Consider the following 22438-nt stretch of genomic DNA (forward strand, 5'->3'; position numbering starts at 1 on the left):
TATATTTTAGGCTATGATCAGTTTTTTATATATCACTGCTGTTTTCTATATTTCAGTTTGCTGCAAGAATTGAATTATGTGGCTGTTGCATATCACGTGGAACTGTAATGTGGTTAGAGTTTTGTCATTTTTATGGTTTTATCAAATATTATCTTGTCTAATCAGTGTATTAAATTTAATTATATGTCTTAGAATCATACTTTGCTTGTTTTCTTTGCATTTATTGTTGTACCTATTTTATTCTTTCCTTTTCTAAAGTTGTCTTTTTAAGGATTTTCCCACTATTTTAGAATCCTTCTCACATTTGACTGTGAAACTGCCAGGTGTTACATTACACCCTCTTTCCCTCAATTTCTTCATTTCATATGCCTGTGTGTGTGTGTGTGTGTGTGTGTGTGTGTGTACAGTCAAACACACATTTAGACTAATAATATACCCTAGGTAAAGGTTGCAGTAAAAAACAAGTTTCTGGTGCACTGAGTGAATATCTGTATATTTTTATTTGCAGTGGCTGCCATCATCACAGGTTTATTTATATGCCTGATACATCATCAGATCTATGAGAACTCCATTGAATCCTCTGTGTTTATGCCTCTCACTAAAAGGTAAAGTAAAAGTTGACAGGCTGCACACACAAAACACAGACACATATACAACCACTTGTTATATAAGAAAAAAAAATAGTTAAACATGGATTGTGTATCACCTTAACTTGAATGATAAAAAAATAGTTAAACATGGATTGTGCATCAAAGGTAATATCATTTACTCTGTGGTCATCGTGTAAGCAATTTGTCCCTGTTTGGGAGAAGAAGAAGAAATGTCCTCTTTGGACCTCCAGTACATTTATATTCACATTAAAATTTTCAAGGAGTCTAGGACATTACTGTGCCTCCACTTAGGAGCTAGCCATTATCAGTTCTGGATGCTCCTGCCTGGACTCTAGTCAGTCCAAAGGATGTCCATGTTTGCAGTGAACCAGAGGCTGCAATTAGTAAAAATATTTCTTTACGTAGACTGGTTCCTAGCTACTTCAACTAGGAGCAGTCCAACCCTTGAGTGTCGTTTGTGCCTCTTACAGTCTTTAGGAATCATGGTGAGCAGTGCAGAGTCCCAGATGGAGCCCTCTCAAATATTTATATTTATCAAAGTCACTATGGATACTCCTCTTGCAGAGACTTCTTTCCTTGCAGAAGACTGGGAGTCATGTCATACTGAACAGTTTGGTGTTTGCTGCTGTATGCATCACAGCCATGGGACTCACAGCAGTGAATATTCACATGATTCATAATGTCAGATGGTATATGAGAGCACTGCAGTGGACGCTAGAAGTTTAGTGGTGCCATGTCACTGTTGGTAAATGTATCCAAGATGTGTAATTGTTAGTTGAGATGGTAAACAAACATTCTAACTTTAGCCATTCGCTCTGTAATCCCCATCACTCTAGTTGTTTTCATCGATGCCTCTGCCCTAGAGTGGGGGGTGGCATTATCAAGGGCAGACAGCCCAAGGAGTCTGGTCACAAACAGAGGCCAGTCTAAATATCTCGGGTTTAGAGATAAGAAACATGGTGCAAAGGGATTTGTCCATATGAAATCACTTTAGCTAGCAAATCTAGGAGACCGTCTCTCTGATACCCTCCCTGTGAGAGGACTAAAGTTCCAAGTAGTTTATTCGGTTATGTAGGTAGATGGACGACTGTTTTTGTTCTAATAAGTTTAAATAAGGATTTAGAGAAAAGTGTAGTTCTTCTCACCTTACTGGCCTTGCAGGATTCCCTGCCTTACTGTATCATCGCCACCCACACCCAACACTGTGGCTGTGAATTGGTATGTCATCAAGCACAGATGAACTCCTCCTACCTTACCTGTCAAAAAAACAGTCAGGATATTGGAATGGGTTGTGTGCAGGGGCAGATTCCTGATGGTCATACAATGGAGAAGCCAGTTCCTTAGTGGACTAGTCAATTTACTTCCTGCTGATGCCACACAAGTCTTCTCAAAGACAGTCAGTAGTAGAAGCCCTCTGTTGCAGTGACCTATTTTCATCCCTGACCAGTGCTAATTGCAGCAACTTCTCTTCCCTTACTGTTCCCTCGGGGGAAGGCTCCAGGGATGCACTCTTCCAGAAGTAGATCCCAGAGTTCTTTTATGCTCTTTGTCCATTTCCCAAATCATGAATTGCATTCAAAAAAGCCAAGCTAAGCATGTCCAAGGTCATTCTCATAGCCCTGTGTTGGCCTTGACAAGTTTGTTTTTCTGTGCTTTGGCCTAATCTCCTGAACAAGTGTTTCCAACTAAGGCCCTTCTGAACCTTCCTGACCCACTCCTCTGGCAGGTCCTCCTAGACCTTAACTTCTTTTGCTTAACTGTATAGTTATTTCACTTCCAATAATGACCAGGGAGCCTTCTGACCCTGGTGTGGTGGGCCAAATCTTTACTTTTACCAAGAGTCCTGGTACCTGAAAAATATACAGAAGTAATTGGCCTTGATTTCTGTATGCACTACTAAAAAATGCTTGGATTCTTTTACTGCTCCAGCACTAGCCATATTTAACCCTACCTGTTAGAAATTTTTACTCTTGGGTTAAGTAACTCTTACATTAATGTGAACCTACCAATAATTTTCGATTTCCATCAAGGGGCTTATTCTGTATCTCCAGCATCCTCAAACGTTTGCCAGGCCTTTTTCAGGTGCATTTTTTTCATCTGTCAGTGAGCTTGTCCCTTCCTGGGATTTGTACTTTGTACTGGAAAAAATTGATTCTTCCTCCAGTTGAGTCAGCTGCAAAAGCAGAACTGAAATGCATGTCTTGGAAAACCTGCTTTCTATTGAACATCACTTCCACTAGAAAAATTTCTGAATTTCACTGTTTATCAGCAAGCTTCATTATACCGCCTTTCATGAGGAGGGCGCCTCCATCTTTTATTCCTGGTTTAATTTCTCCAGACACTACTTTTTGTGTCTTTTTCATGACTACTATATCCGGTTTTCTCACATCTAGTTTTTGTACTGTTGGTAATGGGTGATCCCATGTGATATAAACGTCATCATTTTCTGTAATACTTTATGATTCATGTTTCCAGTGCATCTCCGCTACCTCAGTATTGTGTTTGCACAATCCCCAGTGCAATAGTCTTGCCACATTATTGTGTCTTTCAGTGTATGGGCCCTCTGCCATGAGGTTATCACACCCAGCAACAAGATGGGAGACTGTTTCCAGTTCTGCTGTACAGCACCTCTATTTGTCTGTTTTTCTCACATTTTCAATAGACTTTATAAATTTATTAGCCTTTCATCTTTGGGTTTCAGTTCACCTCTCCTTAACCATTCCTACATAAAATCTTGGCCACCGTGAGGTTGCTCCAGGAGATCTCTGTACTTCCCACAATATTTGTTTATTTTCCAGTTTTGATCTCAGCTGGTTCTTTTCTTTATATTCTTTCTTTTGGCACATTAAGTTGCTGTCTGACTTTTGTCTATTTTAGTTTGATTTCCATTCCCACTTCGTACCAAAATGCTTCTGCTAAACCAAACTTAGATGTCGTCTTAGACTTCTCGCGTTTTAAAATTTTCACTTTGCTTGCATCTGATGAGATCAGCAGATATCAGAATATCCAAACCTTCGGATACTTATGGAATGCTTGGCCTCTTCTCTTAGTTGTTTTGTAAAGAACCGTAATTTTTTTTCTTGCAGTATAGTTGGTTTTTCAGTGACATCTTTCTTCATTTTGGTAATTTGCAGTTTATTCTGCAAAGTAATTAATTTAATAGCTTGTATAAAATGTATGGGGTCTTTTGGGTTGTATAGGTTCCATCCTTTCTCATAAGTTTTAAAAGCTATTGTGTCACATCTTATGCATATTCTTCAGTGTTTTTGCAGATCACACCAAGATTTGCATAATTTCCTTGTCTGTCAGACATTCTGTAGTGGAATATTCTAGATGGATGTTATAAACTGATCTTTGCTTCATGGTTGCAAGCAGGGGTGTAGCCAGAAATGTATATTTTGTACTCAGAAGTAATGCTGTTGCTCCCCACCATCTACCACTCATTTAAAAAATGTACTCAACCCTCAAAATGTTGCCCCTATGCCCTTTGGGAAGAGAGACAAAGTATTTTAAGCTACTACCTTTATAACTGTAAAAAAGGCTATTTTTAGGTAACTTCCTGTCAGATATGCATGCTTTGTGTAGCATTGCCCAATAAACAGTTCTAAACGTTCTGTGCTCTTTGAACCATACATTACCCGAGAGATGCTCTGAAACAATATACTCATTTGAGTACATTGACTATGCCTAGCTACCCTCTTGCAAGCATTTTCTGCAGTTCTTTTATAGCAGTTTACTGATTAAAAAATAAATCTAAAATAAACTATAAGGTTTCTTTCTCAAAAATCAAACATTTTAATTGATTTTTCCAAAGCTGATGAGCAGGAGTTTCTTTTATATGCTTGCAAGCTGCTAGGGATAAATTTAATGTCTTTCCACTTTTCATTGATTTGGCAGGCCTTAGAACTAGGAGCACTGAGCTCTAGCAGCTACCTTTCACCCGTTATACTGAACCCATTCCACTAACACACTGCTACAATTCCTTGAGATAACAAGCATTTGTGATTACACCTGGTAGTCTAGAAAACATCTTACTTGGAGCAAAAACTAGTAATCTCTTGTTTCTTTTGGAGCAGTAGTAATGAATTTTGTTTTATATTCATTAATACAATGGTATATGTTATATTTTTTCTGCAGATGTGAAGAACAGAACTAAAGATTTCTTCCTTTGGTGACAACTGTGAAACAATGGAGCTAGCGGAGTTCTTAGAAAAATTGAAACTGACTGACATATCTAAGTTAGAAGATGCACATGAATTACATATTCCACCATCAGGAAAAGTGTTCATGCAAATTCAGGAACTCTTTCAGGCTACACAGTCAAAGCAGTCCAGATATGAGTTTCTGAAAGATATTAGACTGCTGTTTGAAACTGCAGATTCTCATTGGTTATTTGGTCATTGCTGCAGCAACAGAGACTTTGACCTGTCTAAAGTATATGGTAATCTTGTCACGAGTCTTATACAGTATGCAGCTTTACCTGTTTGTGAAAATGACATCAGTGAACTGCCTGAAAGTGCATTCTCTGACATTCCAGAAAAAGCTGAGACAGTTGTATCATGCTTTCTAGTTCTTATCCAAAAACTTCTTGTTGGAAAAGATCCTTATCCATGTGGTGAATCTGGAGAATCTACAGTATTGATCTGTAATAGCACTGTAGTACCTTTTGTTGTTTTTGCAGCTACACATTGTCATGTGAAACCCTGGACCTCTTTTGAGAGTCGGTCACTTGCCAACAGGCTGTTGAATGAGGTGTTGAAGATGTCTGGATCTGAATCTTTGGCACAGCTATTAATGGGAAAGAACGATAGAGGCAAAGGAATTGTGGGATCTGTTTTACAGTTTTTGAGACCAGAACTGCAGAAGTAAGTCTAAGTTAGATGCACTATCAGACTTAAATTAATATGTTTCATTGTCGAGAATTTTTCGCAGCAATGTAATAAGAAATCTGTCCTCAGAATGAAATATTTTTCTTGGTTTTAGTTAATGATAGCTGCACTATTCATGACAGCGTGAAGAAATATGCATGGGTGGAAGTTTGGGGTCAGACTGTGTTCTTATTAAATGCATCCCTATAGTTGGTGGCTGTCAGCATTTTTGTTCAAATGTTAAGCATATGTTTTGAATGCATCTCCCTTGTGCTCAGGTACTTTTAAATATTCTCAGGTTGTTTGAAACTTTACACAATGAACACAAACTCTCTTTAGTCTGCAAGAAGTACTTTTTCCCAGGATTTTTGTTTTCTATTGATAGGACTGGTTGTGAAATTTTTGATTTGCCCTTCTTCTTGGAACCTCACTTTTAACATATTTATTCTTATTATATATGTGTGCTAATGTATGTGTGTACGGAGGTGGGGTAAGGGGAGATTCCTTCTGTACAGCTTTCCATCTTCTCCAAGAGTAGAATAAGACCTTGGTTTGGGTGCTTTACCATTTACTTCAAAGGCAGACTTTGCCAGGGCTTTTGTCTTCTTATTCTTTTATTGCATTTTAAGTCAGGCATTTTATTGCAGTTTTTATCATAGTGGTGTTCCTGTCTTTGCTGATTTTTCCTTCCTTCACTCTTTGTGGATGTTCAGATATTTGCAGTGTAGTTGAAGTAAGAATATTCTTATTAGTGTTCTGTGCCCATTAACAGTTAAGCTGCTGACAGACTGAGCCCTTGCATTGCAGTATTCCTATGTATCAAGACTGCAAGATAAACTCCTCCCAGCTTTTGCTACTGCTCTTTCTCATAGCATTTTTTCTGTTTTCATTGAGCATTTCATCTGCCTATTAGACTGATAATGTTATGGACCCAATGCAGTCTTATTAAGTATGTTCTCTTGCATAAATTTGAATTCCTGACATTTGCATTGCAGACTGTTGTCATGCATGACAGTATAAGGTGTCAACTGTCTCAGAAATGTAGAATTTTTTGGATTAGATGTACTTGCACATAATGTTTGTATCAGTTTGATTATTTTAGGAAAGTTGGAATCATAATCCACACTTATGAGCTACAGGGTTCTTTGAAATCTGGTGCAAATCAGTGCCCACTCACTTTAAAGGACACACAGTGAGCCAAATGATTTCCAGTACACCCGATCACTCATCCAACAAAAATGTTTTAGTGATTGGTGAGACACGCCAATTCTCCATTCACAAGGCTAGAGAAAGACAGATTGACAGTGAGGTGTCTTTTAGGTGCCATGATTTCAGATGTTTCAGGGGCCCTTAGGACCCTTTCACCAAATATAATCACATCATGGTGGTTGTACATGTGGTGGTGAACTGCTTAAGTGCAGAACTTCGAGGGATATGCAGAGAAACATGTGAGAGCTCTCCATGATTGCCACAAATGCAGGCAAGACTTTCATTCTGAGTGGAATCCTTCATTTTCTAAGAGTATTGCATAGGTATAAAGAAAAGATAATTAATTGGCTTCAACAATTGGCCAAATACTTGCTGTTATTGTTGTGGTATCTAGTATGTATCAGTATGGAACAAGATGCTTCACAGTCCTACTTGCTTTGCAAAGGATGTTTTGCACATGCATACTGACTAAAGCTTTTGCCACTCCCATAGTACATTTTTAGGCAGAATCCAGCAACTGAACATTCCAACATAGCCATTATATCAAAAGCTAAGCTGACTCTGCTCATTGACAGATGTCATATCAACAAGTTGCCTGACCGAGATGTTCTCATGCATTTGGAATTCATCCATGTATGGGTAGTCACTGAAACTTGATTTAAATGTGGAGAAGCACTCGCTGCATACCTGGGCTTTGTAACTGCCATGCCTTAAGATCCAATGGCAACAGTGGTGGTGTATCCATATTTGTTAGGGGCCATATTACCTTTAGACAGATTCCCAGAGACCCACAAACCAAACCTACTGAAATTTCTAATTACACTAAACAGGACCCGCAATCACTGTTACAGGACACTTTCCATATTCATTGAAATTTATGCATGGTGAACTCCCCATAAATAAGAGCTTCATCATTCTGGGAGACTTAACTATCCCTTAAACTGGAATACCTATACCTCCAATGCAGGATTTGCCCAAAAATATGGGGCTCTAATGAAAAACTCCATGGATCAGATTGCTACCATCCCCACTAGAGGACATAATATCCTTGACCTAGTATTTACAAATATAAATTCATCATGCAGGAATCCCCTGGTATCTCCTTTCCCATTTGAGTTAGATCATAAGCTAGTAAGCTTCTTCCTCAAAAGTCTCTAAACCCACTGAAAGCCATATATCTGAATTTAAGAATTTCAAATGCACAAATTTCATCAAATTCTTTGATGTTTTTGTTGATGTTCATCGTGTTACACTACTGCAGTCATTACACTTGGGTTATCCTGCCGTCAGGCGATCCCATAATCGGCCAGAGTTCCAAAGTCTTGGTCTGGCGTCGGTTGCTGCGCTTCTTCCCTGACGGCAGTGCGCCAGGGGTATATAAGATGCATCCAACGCCATTTTCTTCAGTCTTTCTTGCCGCGCGGTGCCTGAAGCAGAAGCAGTTCGCAAGTGCCAGTCGGCCGACTACTGAGATTTTCGAAGTCGAATTTCAGATCCAAAGTCTTAAATAAAGCTAAGTACCCTGTTGGGGAAACTTTTTTCTTGCCTCAGACTGATGTCAGAAAAAGTTAATAATTGTATTTCTTGTGGGAAGCAAATACCTCATAAGGACTTCCACTCTTACTGTATCCCATGCCTAGGCCCTGATCACAACGTCACTAGTTGTCGGTTTTGTGCTAGATTTAACAAACGCACTATAAAAAGACGTTTTGATTTTGCTTTGCACTACTTTGGCCGAAGGTTCAATTATACTATGCCGTCGGCTCAACCGACGACCGCAATACCGAAAAAATGCAAGGACAAGGATAAAGACAGGCATCCGAGGTCCAAAACCGACGACGAAACCTCTTCTAGGCCAGTCGCCGGTTCTCAGTGAGGCGCTTTCGCAGCCCCTGACACCCGCTACCTCAGAGCCACAGGCTGCCTCTGACTCCCACGTGGAGACAACTATGCCTCTGGAAACTCAAGGTATTGGGCCTACGGAAACTAATCCCTCAGATGGGTCTGGAGCCGCTGAGCAGGCATCGGCTTTTGAGGGTGTTTTCAGACCTTCACAACTTACCATTAAAACAGCCAAGACAAAAATACCATTAAAGACAAAGAAACAAGTACAGCATTCTCCATGCCTCCATGCCTAAGAAACAGATGCTTAAAATGGCCGAAGACCTCATTACTCTAATCAGGGGTTCCCATCCCCCTCCTGAGAAAAGGCCTAGGCAGGATACAGACTATGATTCCTCTGATCAGGTTTCCATTTCCTCTGATTCCTCTTCAGACCAGGGATACTCTCTACCCCCCTACGAGGACTCTGATGCTGAAGAATCTATCCCTTCAGCCTCTCCTCCTGAGGATTATTCTTTTGGAGAAACTTTACATACCATGAGGGAACATTTCCATTGGGAAAGTGAGGATTACTCAGAATCCAAGAAAAGGCTCAGGGATTTCCTTTTATTGCCTCAGCACAAGCCCTTGGCTATTCCGCCTGTGCTAGATATTGTGGATGATGTGTTCTCTGAATCCAGCTTATCTCCTGATTCTTTGACCCCTGCACCAGCCAAGCCAGATAGATTATAGTCCCAGACTCTCACAAGTTTCTTTATAAAAACTTTTCAGCTGATCCAGAAACTATTTCCCAGGGTCCAAAAGGGGTTAAGGCTTCCATTGCAAAAACTCCAGTACCCTCTGACAGAGATTCCAGAGCTTTGGATAGATGGGGGAAGAAAGTATACACTTCTGCAACTTTAGCAGTAAAAGCTTTAAATTGCCAGTTTCACATGCTTAAGTACCAACAATATTTAATGGCTGAGTTAAAACAGAAAATGCTTGCAAGCTCAGAAGCTCCTGATTGTAAAGAAATACAGGATTTATTGCATGCAGTTGAACAGGTGGGAAAACATACTCTACAATGTGGTTTTGATTCTTTAGAGGCCTCTTGTAGAGCCGCAGTTATAGGTTCTGTGATTCGAAGACATGCTTGGTTAAAAGAACAGAGTTTACCTGATCATGTTAAGGCAAAATTATTGGATGCTCCTTTACAGCATGATACCTTGTTTGGTGTTAAGGCAGAAGAGGTGTTAAAGAAAATGGAGGATAAAGCTAAATCTATGCAAACAGTCAAGGATTTCTTACAGATACAGCCACCTCAATTTAGCAGAAATTGGCCAACAAAGAATCGGTCCTTTCCAGTGTCAGACAGGCCACAGAGAGGCAGATACAGACGCCTAAGAGGCAGATCTCAACCCCAAGGCTCGAACAGACAACGACAGTGGGGCACCTCAACCCCAAAAGGAGGTGAGGACAAGTCTCAACCTTACAGGAAACAGTCACAATGACTTTCCCCTTTGTACGCCAAGCACTTCCCTTTTGGAAGCCCCCTTGGGGGAAAACTAGCACTTTTTTTCTCAAACCTGGCAAACAATCACCCAAGACAAATGGGTTCTGAATATTGTGTCTCAGGGTTACAGGTTCCACTTTCATACTTTACCAAGGCTAAAAGGAATGCCAGACCTGCCACAAAATCAATGGGCAGAGGCACAGAAACAAATTTCAGCCCTCATGGACATGAGAGCTATTCAGAAAGTACCACAACAGGAGCAAGGACAAGGATTTTATTCAAGACTCTTCCTGGTCCCCAGAAAGGACAAGGCCTGGAGGCCCATACTTGACCTTTCCATTCTAAATACTTACCTGGATATTCCGAAATTCAGAATGTTGACATTACAGCAGCTTCTACCCATGCTGGGCAAGAAGGTTGGCCTGTTACTCTGGACCTCAAAGAGGCATACCTGCATGTCCCTATCAGACAAAATTGCAGAAGATACCTCAGATTCAAAGCTGGTACAATGGACTACCAATTCTCTGCACTGCCCTTTGGCTTATCTACTGTGCCCAGGGTCTTCACAAAGTGCCTGGCACCAGTAATTGCATTTTGAAGACAAAAAGGAATTCAAATATGTCCATAACTGGACGACTGCCTCATTCAAGCAGAGACAAAGGACATTCTTCTACAGCATCTGGCATTTGTAAAAAGGTTGCTAATTTCTCTAGGGTACACAGTAAACGAAAAGAAGTCAAAACTAGTGCCCTCACAACAGGTTATATTCCTAGGTGCCAGCTTAAATACAACGGCCCAGATGCCTTACCTCACGCCAGACAAACAAGTTCAACTAGCTCAATATTTTCAACTACCGGCAAAAAAGTCCCATCTCCCTGCAAGAAAAATTCTGCAGGCCCTGGGATTCATGGCATCCTGCATACTACTAATACCATATGCCAGACTTCATATGAGGAAATTACAGTGGTACCTAAAAAGTGTTTGGACTCAACACTCTCACAGTTTAGAAGCAGTAATACCAATGATTCCCTGCCTACAACAGGAGTTTCGATGGTGGGCACAGGTATGTCACCTAAACAAGGGTCAGCCTTTTACCCTACCCACAGCCAGGCAGACTCTAACAACAGATGCTTCGGATTATGTCTGGGGAGCACACATGGCAGGAAAATGCATTCAGGGCAAGTGGACCACAGACCAGATGCATCTTCACATCAATCAAAAAGAGATGTTGGCTGTTCAAAATGCCCTAACAGCTTTCAAGGACCTTCTGCATCCAGGACAATTATTATTAAAGGCAGACAACACCACAGTAATGTGGTACATAAACAAGCAAGGGGGCACTCATTCTTATCCCCTATGCAGGCAAGCCATGACCTTGTAGAACACAGCTCTAACGTATCAAGTTCACCTGCAAGCACAATTCCTGCCAGGAAAGAAAAATACTCTGGCAGACGATCTAAGCAGAAATATCATGGACCCAATGGAAATTGAATCCACAAATCGTCAGTATGGTAACAAAAAATGGGGATGCCCAAACATAGATCTTTTTGCCTCCCCACTGAATTGCCAACTACAAAAATTTTGCACAAGGACTTATCACAAACAAGCATGGAAAGTGGATGCTCTTTTGTTCAGCTGGAAAAACCTAAAAGTTTATGCCTTCCCGCCACTGCCTCTCCTTTCAAAGGTACTCCTAAAAGCCAGACAAGAAAAACCACAGATGATCCTTATTGCTCCAGACTGGCCACGCCAGCACTGGTACCCTACCTTAAGGAACTTAGCTCAAGGCCCACCATGGATTTTGCCTCAAATTCCACACCTTCTGACTCAACAAAACAATTAGATCCTGCACTGTCAGCTCAAAACCCTAAACCTGGCTGCATGGCAGATTCATTAGTCAAACAGGCAACACCTCTCTCTAAAGCTGTTATGGATGTCATTTTGGAGGCCAGGAGGCCTAGCACCAGGAAAGCTTACTCAGAAAAATGGAAGAGATTCTGTGCCTGGAACCAGGCTCAAAACCTTGACCCTCTAGTTCCAAACATTCCTCAGATTTTACAATACTTAACTGAAATGCTGGACAGAGGCCTATCCTTCTCATCAATTAAGATCCACGCCTCTGCCATCTCAGCACATTACAACACGGATCCTCCTTTATTCTCTCATCCCTTGTTAAAACAGTACTTCAGAGGGGCTAAAAACATAAGACCGCCCCGGAGAGCACCAACACCAACTAGGGACCGGAATTTCGTTTTGGAAAACCTAACCCTGCCACCTTTTGAGCCAGCCAATACAGCCGATCTAAAATTTTTATCATGGAAAACAGCTATGCTCCCGGCAGTAACTGCAGCAGGAAGAGTCTCAGAGCTACAGGCATTAATGGCAGTGGAACCTTTTATAATTTTTCATCAGGACAGGGTTTCTTTAAGGACAAACCCTACCTTTATGCCAAAGGTGGTATCTAGTGTGGCTCATAACCAAACCATCCATTTGCCAACTTTTTATCCAAATCCCCAGAATAAAGGGGAGAAGCTTCTGCATTCTTTGGACATACACAGGCAGCTACGCTTCTACTTGGACAAAACAAAAGCTTTCTGGAAAACTGAGCAACTCTTTGTAGCATATGCTGCAGGATCACAGGGCAAGGCTATCTCAAAGCAGACTATATCCAAATGGATAGGACACTGTATACGTTACTGCTACACACAGCATGGAAAATCAGTCCCAAATAACATTAGGCCACATTCCACCAGGGCAACAGCCACTTCAACAGCCTTTCTCAGAGGAGTACCTACCAAGGAAATTTTGGAGGCTGCAACTTGGAGTTCAGTGCGCACCTTTTCCAAGCATTACCACCTGCCTCTTTACTCTAAATCCAGAGCAGGATTTGCCACTGCAGTTCTGCAGGGCCTCATAGCCAATCCTAACTCTTTATAGACCAGCCACCCAACCTTAGCTTTGGGATTCTACCAAAGTGTAATGACTGCAGCAGTGTAACACGATGAACATAGTACAGTTCTGTACCTACCATAAATGTAGATGTTCGAGTGTTCACACTGCTGCAGTCCAGGTTACCCTCCCTCCATCCCCTCTGAACTAGCTGGACTTATCTATACCTTTCTATCCTATACAACCTTTGTGATGCATTTGCTTGTAACTGAAGGTATTGTTTTTATTTTTATATGTATATCTTTTATTAACAATATGTATTGCCTACCTACTTGGGGGCACCTGACACCTGACATCTGGGGCAAGAAAAACTGAAGAAAATGGCATTGGATGCATCTTATATACCCCTGGCGCACTGACGTCAGGGAAGAAGTGACAGCAACCGACGCCGGGCCAAGACTTTGGAACTCTGGCCGACTACAGGACCGCCTGATGGCAGGATAACCCAAGTGTAATGACTGCAGCAGTGTGAACACTCAAACATGTACATTTATGGTAGGTACAAAACTGTACTTTCTTCTTTTGGCTTTTCCCAGTTAGGAGTCGCCACAGTGGAACGCCGGTCCGCTAATGATTGGCAGTTGATTTTTACAGTGCCGAGGTGCCAGCCCGATGCCCAATCTTCAACAAAGGCATGCCCATTCACGTATGTCTTTCGAATGCCACTCGACCACGGGGAGGACATGCATACTCCACACAGAAGGTGCACCAGCCGAGAATCGAACATGAGAAACTCTTGCCGTGAGGCGACAACGCTACCACTACACCACCACGGCTCATCAAATCTAGTTATATCTGTATCACCCCAGGCATTGTCAGCTGGTAAGTTTGCAAAGGAGTTCTACACCAACTTAGATAAATAAGTAGCACTGGCAGTCCAGTCTGGAACCAAATGTAATATGAAGTTTAAAAACAAATCACCCTAGTGGTCCACTGACTACAACAAACGGAACAAGCTCATTAAAGCATACAACAGATCAAAAAGACACTCGGGTCAAAGAGAATATCAGAAAATTGACTAAATATATGAGAAATCATGTGAAATCAACTGAAACAGCCAATTGACTTAAATTAGCATCTGAAGAAAAGGACATCACCTTCTTTAGCTACACTAGAAAACTAAGAAATGGTATCCAACATTACACCAAACTCAAACAAAATGAGAGCACCTTCCTAGACCTGGTAGATATTGCCAGTATACTGGCAGACGAATTCATTGTGAATTTCACTCCAAATATGACTATCCAAAGCCATCCTGTATCTGAATTTGTTAAATCCCACCATCATTACTAAAAAAACATTCACTGAAAGTGCTGTTCAAGACAAAAACACTTCCTTCATTGGTCTTAATATTATATATTGGGCTTGTTGAATGAACAATACTAAACATGCCTTGGCAGAGCCAGTCCATAAACTGTTTAACCGGAGCCTAGAACCATGCTTGCTTCAGAATATATTTCACACTGCAATGGTAATATTACTCCATAAGGGATGTCCCAAGATGGACCCCTGGAATTATAGGCCCTTCAGCGTGACAAGTCTCATTTGCAAGGCCATGGAATGTATTACTGACCTGATAAACTTTGACATTAAGAATCACTTCAGGCTAGATCCACAGCAGTTTGGATTTGTAAAAGGTAGACCATGTCTAATGAATATGGTAAACTTATTCGAAAGGGTAACAGAAGCTGTTGAAGCAGATGTACTGTCCACACTTTAAAAAAACTTTCTTGTCATAAGGGAATATCATCCAGATTTAGAGTGTACATTTTGCAGGTCATCTAGCCAAGGCATTTGACACCATCCCCCATGCTAGCATAATTAGTAGACTAAATTCATTACAAGTAGATCAGTGTGTGTAAGATGGATAGCCAGTTGGCTAAAAGACAAAGCCCATGTATTGCAGGTGGCAGGTGCTGTATCAGGGATTATGAAAATAACTAGTGAATTTCCACTGTGCTTAGTCCACAGACTTAATTCATTCAAAACTTAACACCAGATCACTGAAAAAATGTCAAAAACTTTTAATAACGTAGTGCATTTGTCCTGACAATTCAGGGACAACTTCAAAATTAAAACTGACATCCTACTTAATGTAATTTTTGTTTGTTTTTGTAGCCAGCCTTAAGCATAGGCCAAGTAGGTGGCCACCTAGGGCACTGCTCTAGCAGGGGCAAGTTTCCAATATTTGTTTGTTTATTTTGTTTGTAGTATAGAAATGATTTCTTTAAAATGTGTTGAATAAATACAGGAAAAACTGAAGATTAAGACTGTGAGAAAAAGGAACAAAAAAGTAATCTGGTTGGTGTTGGGAGACCAGAATGGGGGCACTGGATGGTGTGTGTGTGTGTGGGGGGGTGCTGTGGAACCTTATTTCCTAAGGCACCAGTTGACTAAAGAGCCATCCCTGTTGTGTCCATTTTTCTTGCTTTTTGTGGTTACCTCTTTAATTCAGTATTTACACTTCCAACCTCCAGACCAAGATCCAAGACCATTGCTGCCAAAGTTAGCAGATGACTGCAAACTGGGAGTCACTGTCAAATCCCCCTCTGGAGCCCAAGTTCTCTAGCAAGAACCTAACACTTGTAAATATCTGATGTGCTAAAAATAAGCTCATATTAAATGATAGAAAGTGCATCGTTATCATATTTGATAGACAACCCTTCTCCCCCAGCATACAGCACTGATGATACCTCGGTTCAAAATGAAAACATAGTTCGGGAACTTGGGATAATTCCCTCTTCTTTGATCACCATGAAACAACAGTAGTCGAGAAGTAATTCTATGTGTCATAAGGGAATATCATCCAGATTTAGAGAGTACATTTTGCAGGTCATCTATTGAATACAATGCTCCCCTTAGGATTTACTTCACTGGATATATTAAATAATTACAAACACATCAGTTTCCCAGCTAAGAAGATCACTATTTTAAAAACCAAATGCTGCCACAAAAAACTAGAGGCCCTGTCCATTTATTCAGTATTATATAGACTCCTCAGAGGAAATCTGCACTTTGGCTTCTGTGCAACTAGGGACTCAGTTGTTCTGGATTTCGTGTACCTACAAAAGTCAAAACAGTCTCTCAAATACCAGAACCAGGGCTCTAAATCTTCATCAGCAAACTAGTAAAACATGGTGGAGTGACAGTTTGATTACTGAATGCCTCCCCTACCTCTGGAATAGTCTGCCCTGCAGATAAAGCATTGTGGTACATGGTTTCTTTTAAACAAAATCTGGATAGTTGACTGGGTGTTAGTAAATCCACCTCAAGCTTGACTGGCTTAGTCCACCTCGAGAAGAAGTAGATGGGTGGGTACTGACAAAGCGTAAGGATTGTACAATTTTGTATTTTCTTATGAGGATTCTGTTCAGTACTGTTAGAACAGTTGTGAAGTGCAGTATACTGTTTAATATTCTTCTGGATTGTTGTGGTATGCTTTGCAGATGGTACACCTGTGTACTACCTTTTCTGTTTGAGTTGGCATTTCTAGACAAAACATTACATCTCTTGCTTTTTTTCTTTATGCTCAACTGTTAACAGATTTGATTCATATAGTCTTTCAAGCACCTGTCTTCATAGTTAATTGCAAACTATTGTTTTGTGAGCTTTGTACATCCAGTCTTGGATGTAATTTATTTCTTCCTTTAAAGAAAATGTCACTGTAATGCTTTTCAGTAGCTTCACCTCTAAGTCGGTGTCATAACATTCTGAAATTTTCTGCTTTTTCTTTTTCCATTGGTAACTGTAGAATTTGCCAAAGAATTTAACACTGTAATTCTAGGTATTCATCATATTGATCACTACTGTAGTAGCCTTACCTATTTGGGTTCTATCCTGCCAAGGATATAACAGCTGGTTAGCTTCCAAAGCTTAAGGGCACTTGCCACATGCCCAGACTGTCAGGCGTCTTGAGCTGAGCTGACTGAAAGACAAGTTTGGAAGTGAAGCCCTTCAGAGCTTAACTGCTGCCAAAGAGTATGCTTCTGTGGGGTTTTCAGGGATCGATTGTCAGCTTTTGTTTTCCTTTACTGGGCAGATAAGTTGTCTTTGAGGAAAAAAAACTTAAATTTTCTAATTGTGTTGATGTTTTATTACTTTTTCTGTTCAAGAAAGTTTTTTTAAAGCTAGAAGTGCTGTGTTTAATTAGACTGTCTCGAGACTATAACATACTTTTAAATGGAGCACTCAATTTTTCTGTCAGTTTAAAAGTGGTGTAAAGTAACTGAAAACATTTTTTTCCATTGTGAAAGTGTGTTTGGTTTACTTTTATAGCTTTGGCATAGTGCTTTGTACTGTGTTTTCTGTCAAACAGGTAACTCTTGTGGACTGGCAGAGTCTTCTGTGTGAAAGAAGAGGCACCATTTTCAGCTTGACCATGTAAAAAACTACTGGTCCCTTGGCTGGTCCTTCTTCCAGCCACAAAAAGCCTTTGCCACCACAGCAGTTTAACAATTGCCTCATCCACGGGGAGGGGTGACTTGTGTCCATTCATTGTACCGCAGACCACTCATCCTTTACCCCAGATCCCTCCTGTGTTTCACCTACAGTCTCTATGGACGGAGACTTAGCTGCTTCCTCTGTGCCTATTGGGGTCCCTTCAGTGGGCAAGTGAGAGCCAATGTTGCTCCTGGGAGAGGGAATAGGGAAGGTTTCCCTTTTGTGCCCATCCCTAGAAAAGATGCTACTGCCATTAGTAACATATTTGGCCACATTTTACTGTTAAAACTAAATAGAAAATCAAGCATGTATGTACTCCTCCTCAGTTTCCTTTGGATAGGAGTAGTTTACTGGGTCTGGCTCAGGTTTCATTTAGGCTGTTGATCCTTATTGTAAAGTAGTTTCTTATAAAATAAATAAGGATTCCTCCTTTTTTTTAAGGAATTCAAAATTCTGAATCTGGACAGGAAGATGCATGGACAGAAGCAGTTTTTCCCTCAGATTTCTTATTCAGACTCGGAGGAGAGCTCAGTTTCTGATTCTTCTGGGGTGGGGGTGGTCTGTTGTTGAGACGGTTGCTAGAATGGGCCATTGTTTTCAGTGGGAGATAGGTGAGGTTTTGCAGTTCTTCAGAAAATACTTGAGTTGTTACAGAAGGATTTTCCAGAACCTACACCCATTCCTTCTGTTCTGTTTGCTTTACAGGATATGTGTGCTACTACCTGCATTTTTCCTGATAGCCAACTTTCCCTAAAAAAGGCAGTTAAGATGTATAAAGTCTCCCAGTGTTTTATAAATTTTTGATATACTGTTCCAAACCTTACCCAACAGATATAGCTTTAGTTGATCGAATTGCAGCTAAGCGCTTAGTTAATTCCAATCCCACCCTGTCTGATAAAGATGGGAAAAGTGTTGATAGGCATGGGAAAAAGTATATACTTCTGCAACTGTGATTTACAGAATTTTGAATTGTCAAGCTTCTATGTAACATTTGTTCTGACAAATTGTGAAAGTATGAGGAATGTTTCATCTGCAGTTTATTCTTGTATGGAAAAATCTGCTTTAAATTACTTAGTTTCTTCTATTACAGAGGTCACTACTCATTGTTTACAGACTGTGTGTGTATGTGTGTGTAGATCTCTGTTGATACTTCTTGGGCTATTGCCACTGGTACTGCTTTGAGAAGGATTGTATGCTTTCTCAGAATCTGTCAGATGATGTTAAAAATGAGATTTTTAAATTCTCCCTGTGATATAGATTTAGTGTTTGGCCCCTCTGCTGCAGAGGTGATCAAAAAGTGTTATAAGAGGGGCAAGCTAATCTAGTAAATCTCTTTTTCCAAATTTTCCATGGGATTTTCTGTCTCCTAATCCAGTTTTTGCAAAAAAAGAATACATAGTCTCAACAAAATACAGGTAAATGGATGCTTAAGAAGAATTGGCAAGGGGGGTTCCAAAAAGAAGTCTCAAATCTCCCAAATCCAATAGCAGTCCAACATGTCTGAATGACTGTCCATTCAAGAGAACTTGTGAACCCCTCCCATCCTGGCCTTTTTTTTTTCTTTAAGAAGGTCTGGATCTCCATTTTTCCCTTTGGCAACAGATAGTTTCAGACAAAAAGGTTTTGAAAAACATTTGTCAAGGTTACAGATGGCAATGGGAGGGAATTCCTTCTTTACAGGGGGTCATTCCTCACCCTCCAGATGAGACTGTTTCCACTGGTTCTTCATTATATGTTAACCCAAGGAGTGATGGAACCAATTCCTCCTTCCTAGGTGGGGAAGGGTTTTTATTCAGGGATGTTCCTAGTGCCAAAGGAAAAAAAAATATTGGAGACCAGCTCTGGATCTTTATTTTCTAAACCTGTTGTTATACTGCCCAAATTCAAAATGGTGGCACTTCACAACCTCTTAACTGTACTTCCGCTTTCAAGTTTCCAGGCAACACTAGACGTAATACATACTTATCATCACATCCCTATTCAGCCAGACTTCAGATCTTTTTTAGACTGTGTGTGTCTGTATCACATTATCTGCCTTATCCTTGGGACTATCCACTGTACCAAGTGCGTAGACAAAGGTCTAGCTCCAGTTATATCTCATTGCAGGCTACAAGGTATCCACATTTTTCCAAATTTAGACGGCTTGCTTATCTTTGCAGAATCTTTATCAAAGTGTCAGGAATCTCTCTCTCTCTCTCTTAGGTGAGAGATCTGTTACACAAGCTGGGATTTCAACAGGGTATTTAAAAGTCTCATCTCCCACACACAAGGTTGTGTTACTGGAATGTCAACTAAACACCTCAGTTCAAAAATCTCTTCTTCCAAAGGAGAATAATAGATCTTTATCGAGCTCTGTTTCAAAGGTTTTCTGCTCAGACTCTAGCCTTTGTGAGGGAATATCTCAGGATTTTGGGTCTCATGTTATCTGTGATTCTCCTGATTCCCCTGGCGCGACTCCACATGGGAAAGATACAGCGGTATCTGAAATCACTTTGTTCTCAGCATCAACACCCTTTATCTTTTCAAATCCCAGTGCTGGAGCTTGTCAGAAGAGAAATCATTTGGTGGAGACAAAAGATATCCTTAAGTCCAGGTCTCCCTTTCTCCCTCCCTGCTCCAAAGCAGTGAATCACCACAGACACTTCAGACTTTGCTTGGGGAGCACTTTTAATAGGAATAAAAGTGCAAGAGTGTGCAACACCAAAGACAGATGCAAGCATATAAGTATCAAGGAAATGCTTGCCCTGATAAAGGTATTTGGCTATCTCTTTGAATTATCTTTGGCCTCTGGGACCTCTTCAAGTGGTTACAGAAAAGATCCCAATTATGTGTTACATCAACAAGCAAGGGGGGACCAGATTGTAATCCATTTGCAGACTAGCTGTGTTAGCTCGGGAGATAGCTTCACAGCACAATCTCTCTCTAAAGGTTTCCTACTTTCAGTCAGAACAAAATTGTGTGGCAGGCAAGCTGAACAGAACCAGGGCAGATCCTCTCAAATGGAAACTAGATCGGGGTAATCCAAGACTGATACGTCTGTGGGGAGTTCCTCAAGAAGACCTCTGGCTCCTCTCTGAACAATCAGCTGGCAAGATTCTGTTCCAGGACTCCATGCAAAAGGACCTGGAGGACAGATGGCTTTTCTTTTCTTTGGGCAGGAATGTTCCTATATGCGTTTTTACCCCTTGAAGTAATATCCAGGGTACTTATAAAGATTCAGAAGGAACTCCCCCAAGATCATTGTGGTGACTCTCTTCTTGCCCTGGCAGCCATGGTTTTTCCCTTCTTTTAGAATTGGCAAGGTGCAAATGCCATAAACTTCCTCACAAACTGGGTCTACTCACACAAGAACAGAGGTATTTGATACACCCCAACATCAGTCAACTTTAACTGACTGCCTGGATTATTGGGTCTTAATTCCTTTTACATGCTTGCTTACTGAGGAAGTGCAGCAGGAAGTAATGGAGACAAAAAGCTTGGTACACAAAATCCTATATTAGTAAGTTTTTTTTTAGTTGGTGCCACCAACATAAATAGCACCCATTCAGGGCTAGTTGTTTTCTAGTTCTGCAATATTTGTGTGAGTTACTATCCAGTTGCCTTTGTTATTACTCTATCAAGGTTAATTTGTGGCCATTTTGGCATTTCTGCCCATGAATCTTTCACTTTCAGTGCAGTGTCATGTCAAAATGTTCTTGAAAGGGTTTTGGCATAAGAGGCCTCCAAGAAATTCCTTGGGGTCTTAATTTTGTGGTAGTGTTGTTTCCATTTGAAAAGGCTAATATAGCTGATGTGAGGTTCTTAACATGGAAAACAATTTTACCGATTACTCTGACATCTGCAAGAAAGGTATCCACGTTGCAAGCTCTTATAGTGAGTCAACCCTCTCTTATTTTTTATAGGGACAGAGTTTATTTGATAACAAATTCTTCATTTCTGCCTAAAGTGGTGTCCGAGTTTACTTTAAGCTAAACTATCCATGTCCCTGTTTTCTCTCTTGAACCTAAAAATGAGGGAGAAAGGATTCTTCATGCCTTGAATGTCCACAGCAATACTGGTACTATCATGATAGAACTAAATCCTTCAGATCTTCCGATCAATTCTTTGAAAAAGGGGTAATCTGTGTCAAAATAGACTATTTCCAAATGGTTGTCTAATGCTATGACCTTTTGTTATACTCACCATAACAAAACTGTTTCAGGCAGGGTCAAGGCCCACTCTACCAGGGCCCTGACGTCATCTATGGTTTTTTGAAAAGGTTGGATTCTAGAAGTATTCTAGAAGCTGATACTTAGTCCTCTGTACATACTTTTACAAAGAACTATAAGCTTGATTTCTTCTCTAGATCCAGTGGCGGCTGGTGACTTCAAATCAAAGGGAGGCTGCAGGAGACAGCTGAATGGGTGGGATCAATGGGAAGGGGTATGGCCAACTTAGAAAGGGGAGAAGCTATGCTCAAAACCACAAAAACTAACTAAATACACTGCCCTGGGTGCCAAACTGTCATTATGAGAGTCCAATCAAGACAAAACGAAGTGCAGAAGAATAAAAATATTTCAATGCATTGGCTGCATGACAGCTTACTTAATATCTAGGTGGAAACAAAAAGGTTGTGAGGCAGGAAAAAATAAATTACTTTTTAAATACATTAATGGAATGCCAGTCAAAATCAAGTATAAGAAAAACAAGCAGCAATCAACTCAAACCACTTTTTGCACTGCAGTTCTAATTATAGTTTATATTCAGCTTTATTAAAGTACCAAGTAACATGCAGAAAGTAGAAATGTCTGATGCCCCCACTTGTAAAAATGTTTCTTATCCAAAAAAAGACCTGCTGCCTGACAACTATCTACTTGTTTCATGGGGAAAACATGATCAAAGTAAAAAATGAAAAGCAAACAAGAAATAAGCTCAAGATACATTGCTTAAAAGGATTACTGTACAGGTTATTGACCACATGATTGGCATTCTGTTTAGTTTACGTGTAAAGCCTGCAGAGATGACTGGAAGTCTCAAAGTGTAATGAG

At 40.5% G+C, this 22438-nt stretch overlaps 1 protein-coding gene across 1 annotated transcript in view; it reads left to right on the forward strand.

Moving 5' to 3' along the window:
* Nucleotides 1–513: 513 nt before the first annotated feature.
* Nucleotides 514–22438, forward strand: part of TTI2 (TELO2 interacting protein 2) — a 390540-nt gene continuing 368615 nt past the window's right edge. Inside the window, exons 1-2 of the mRNA XM_044057161.1 lie at nucleotides 514–605; nucleotides 4749–5476. Coding sequence (XP_043913096.1) covers nucleotides 4800–5476 — 677 coding nt within the window. The 5' untranslated portion in view covers nucleotides 514–605; nucleotides 4749–4799. The remainder of the gene's footprint in view (nucleotides 606–4748; nucleotides 5477–22438) is intronic.

This window comes from Protopterus annectens, chromosome 15.part0 (genome assembly GCF_019279795.1).
Source record: "Protopterus annectens isolate FY-2018-M chromosome 15.part0, PAN1.0, whole genome shotgun sequence".
Classification (NCBI taxonomy): domain Eukaryota; kingdom Metazoa; phylum Chordata; order Ceratodontiformes; family Protopteridae; genus Protopterus; species Protopterus annectens.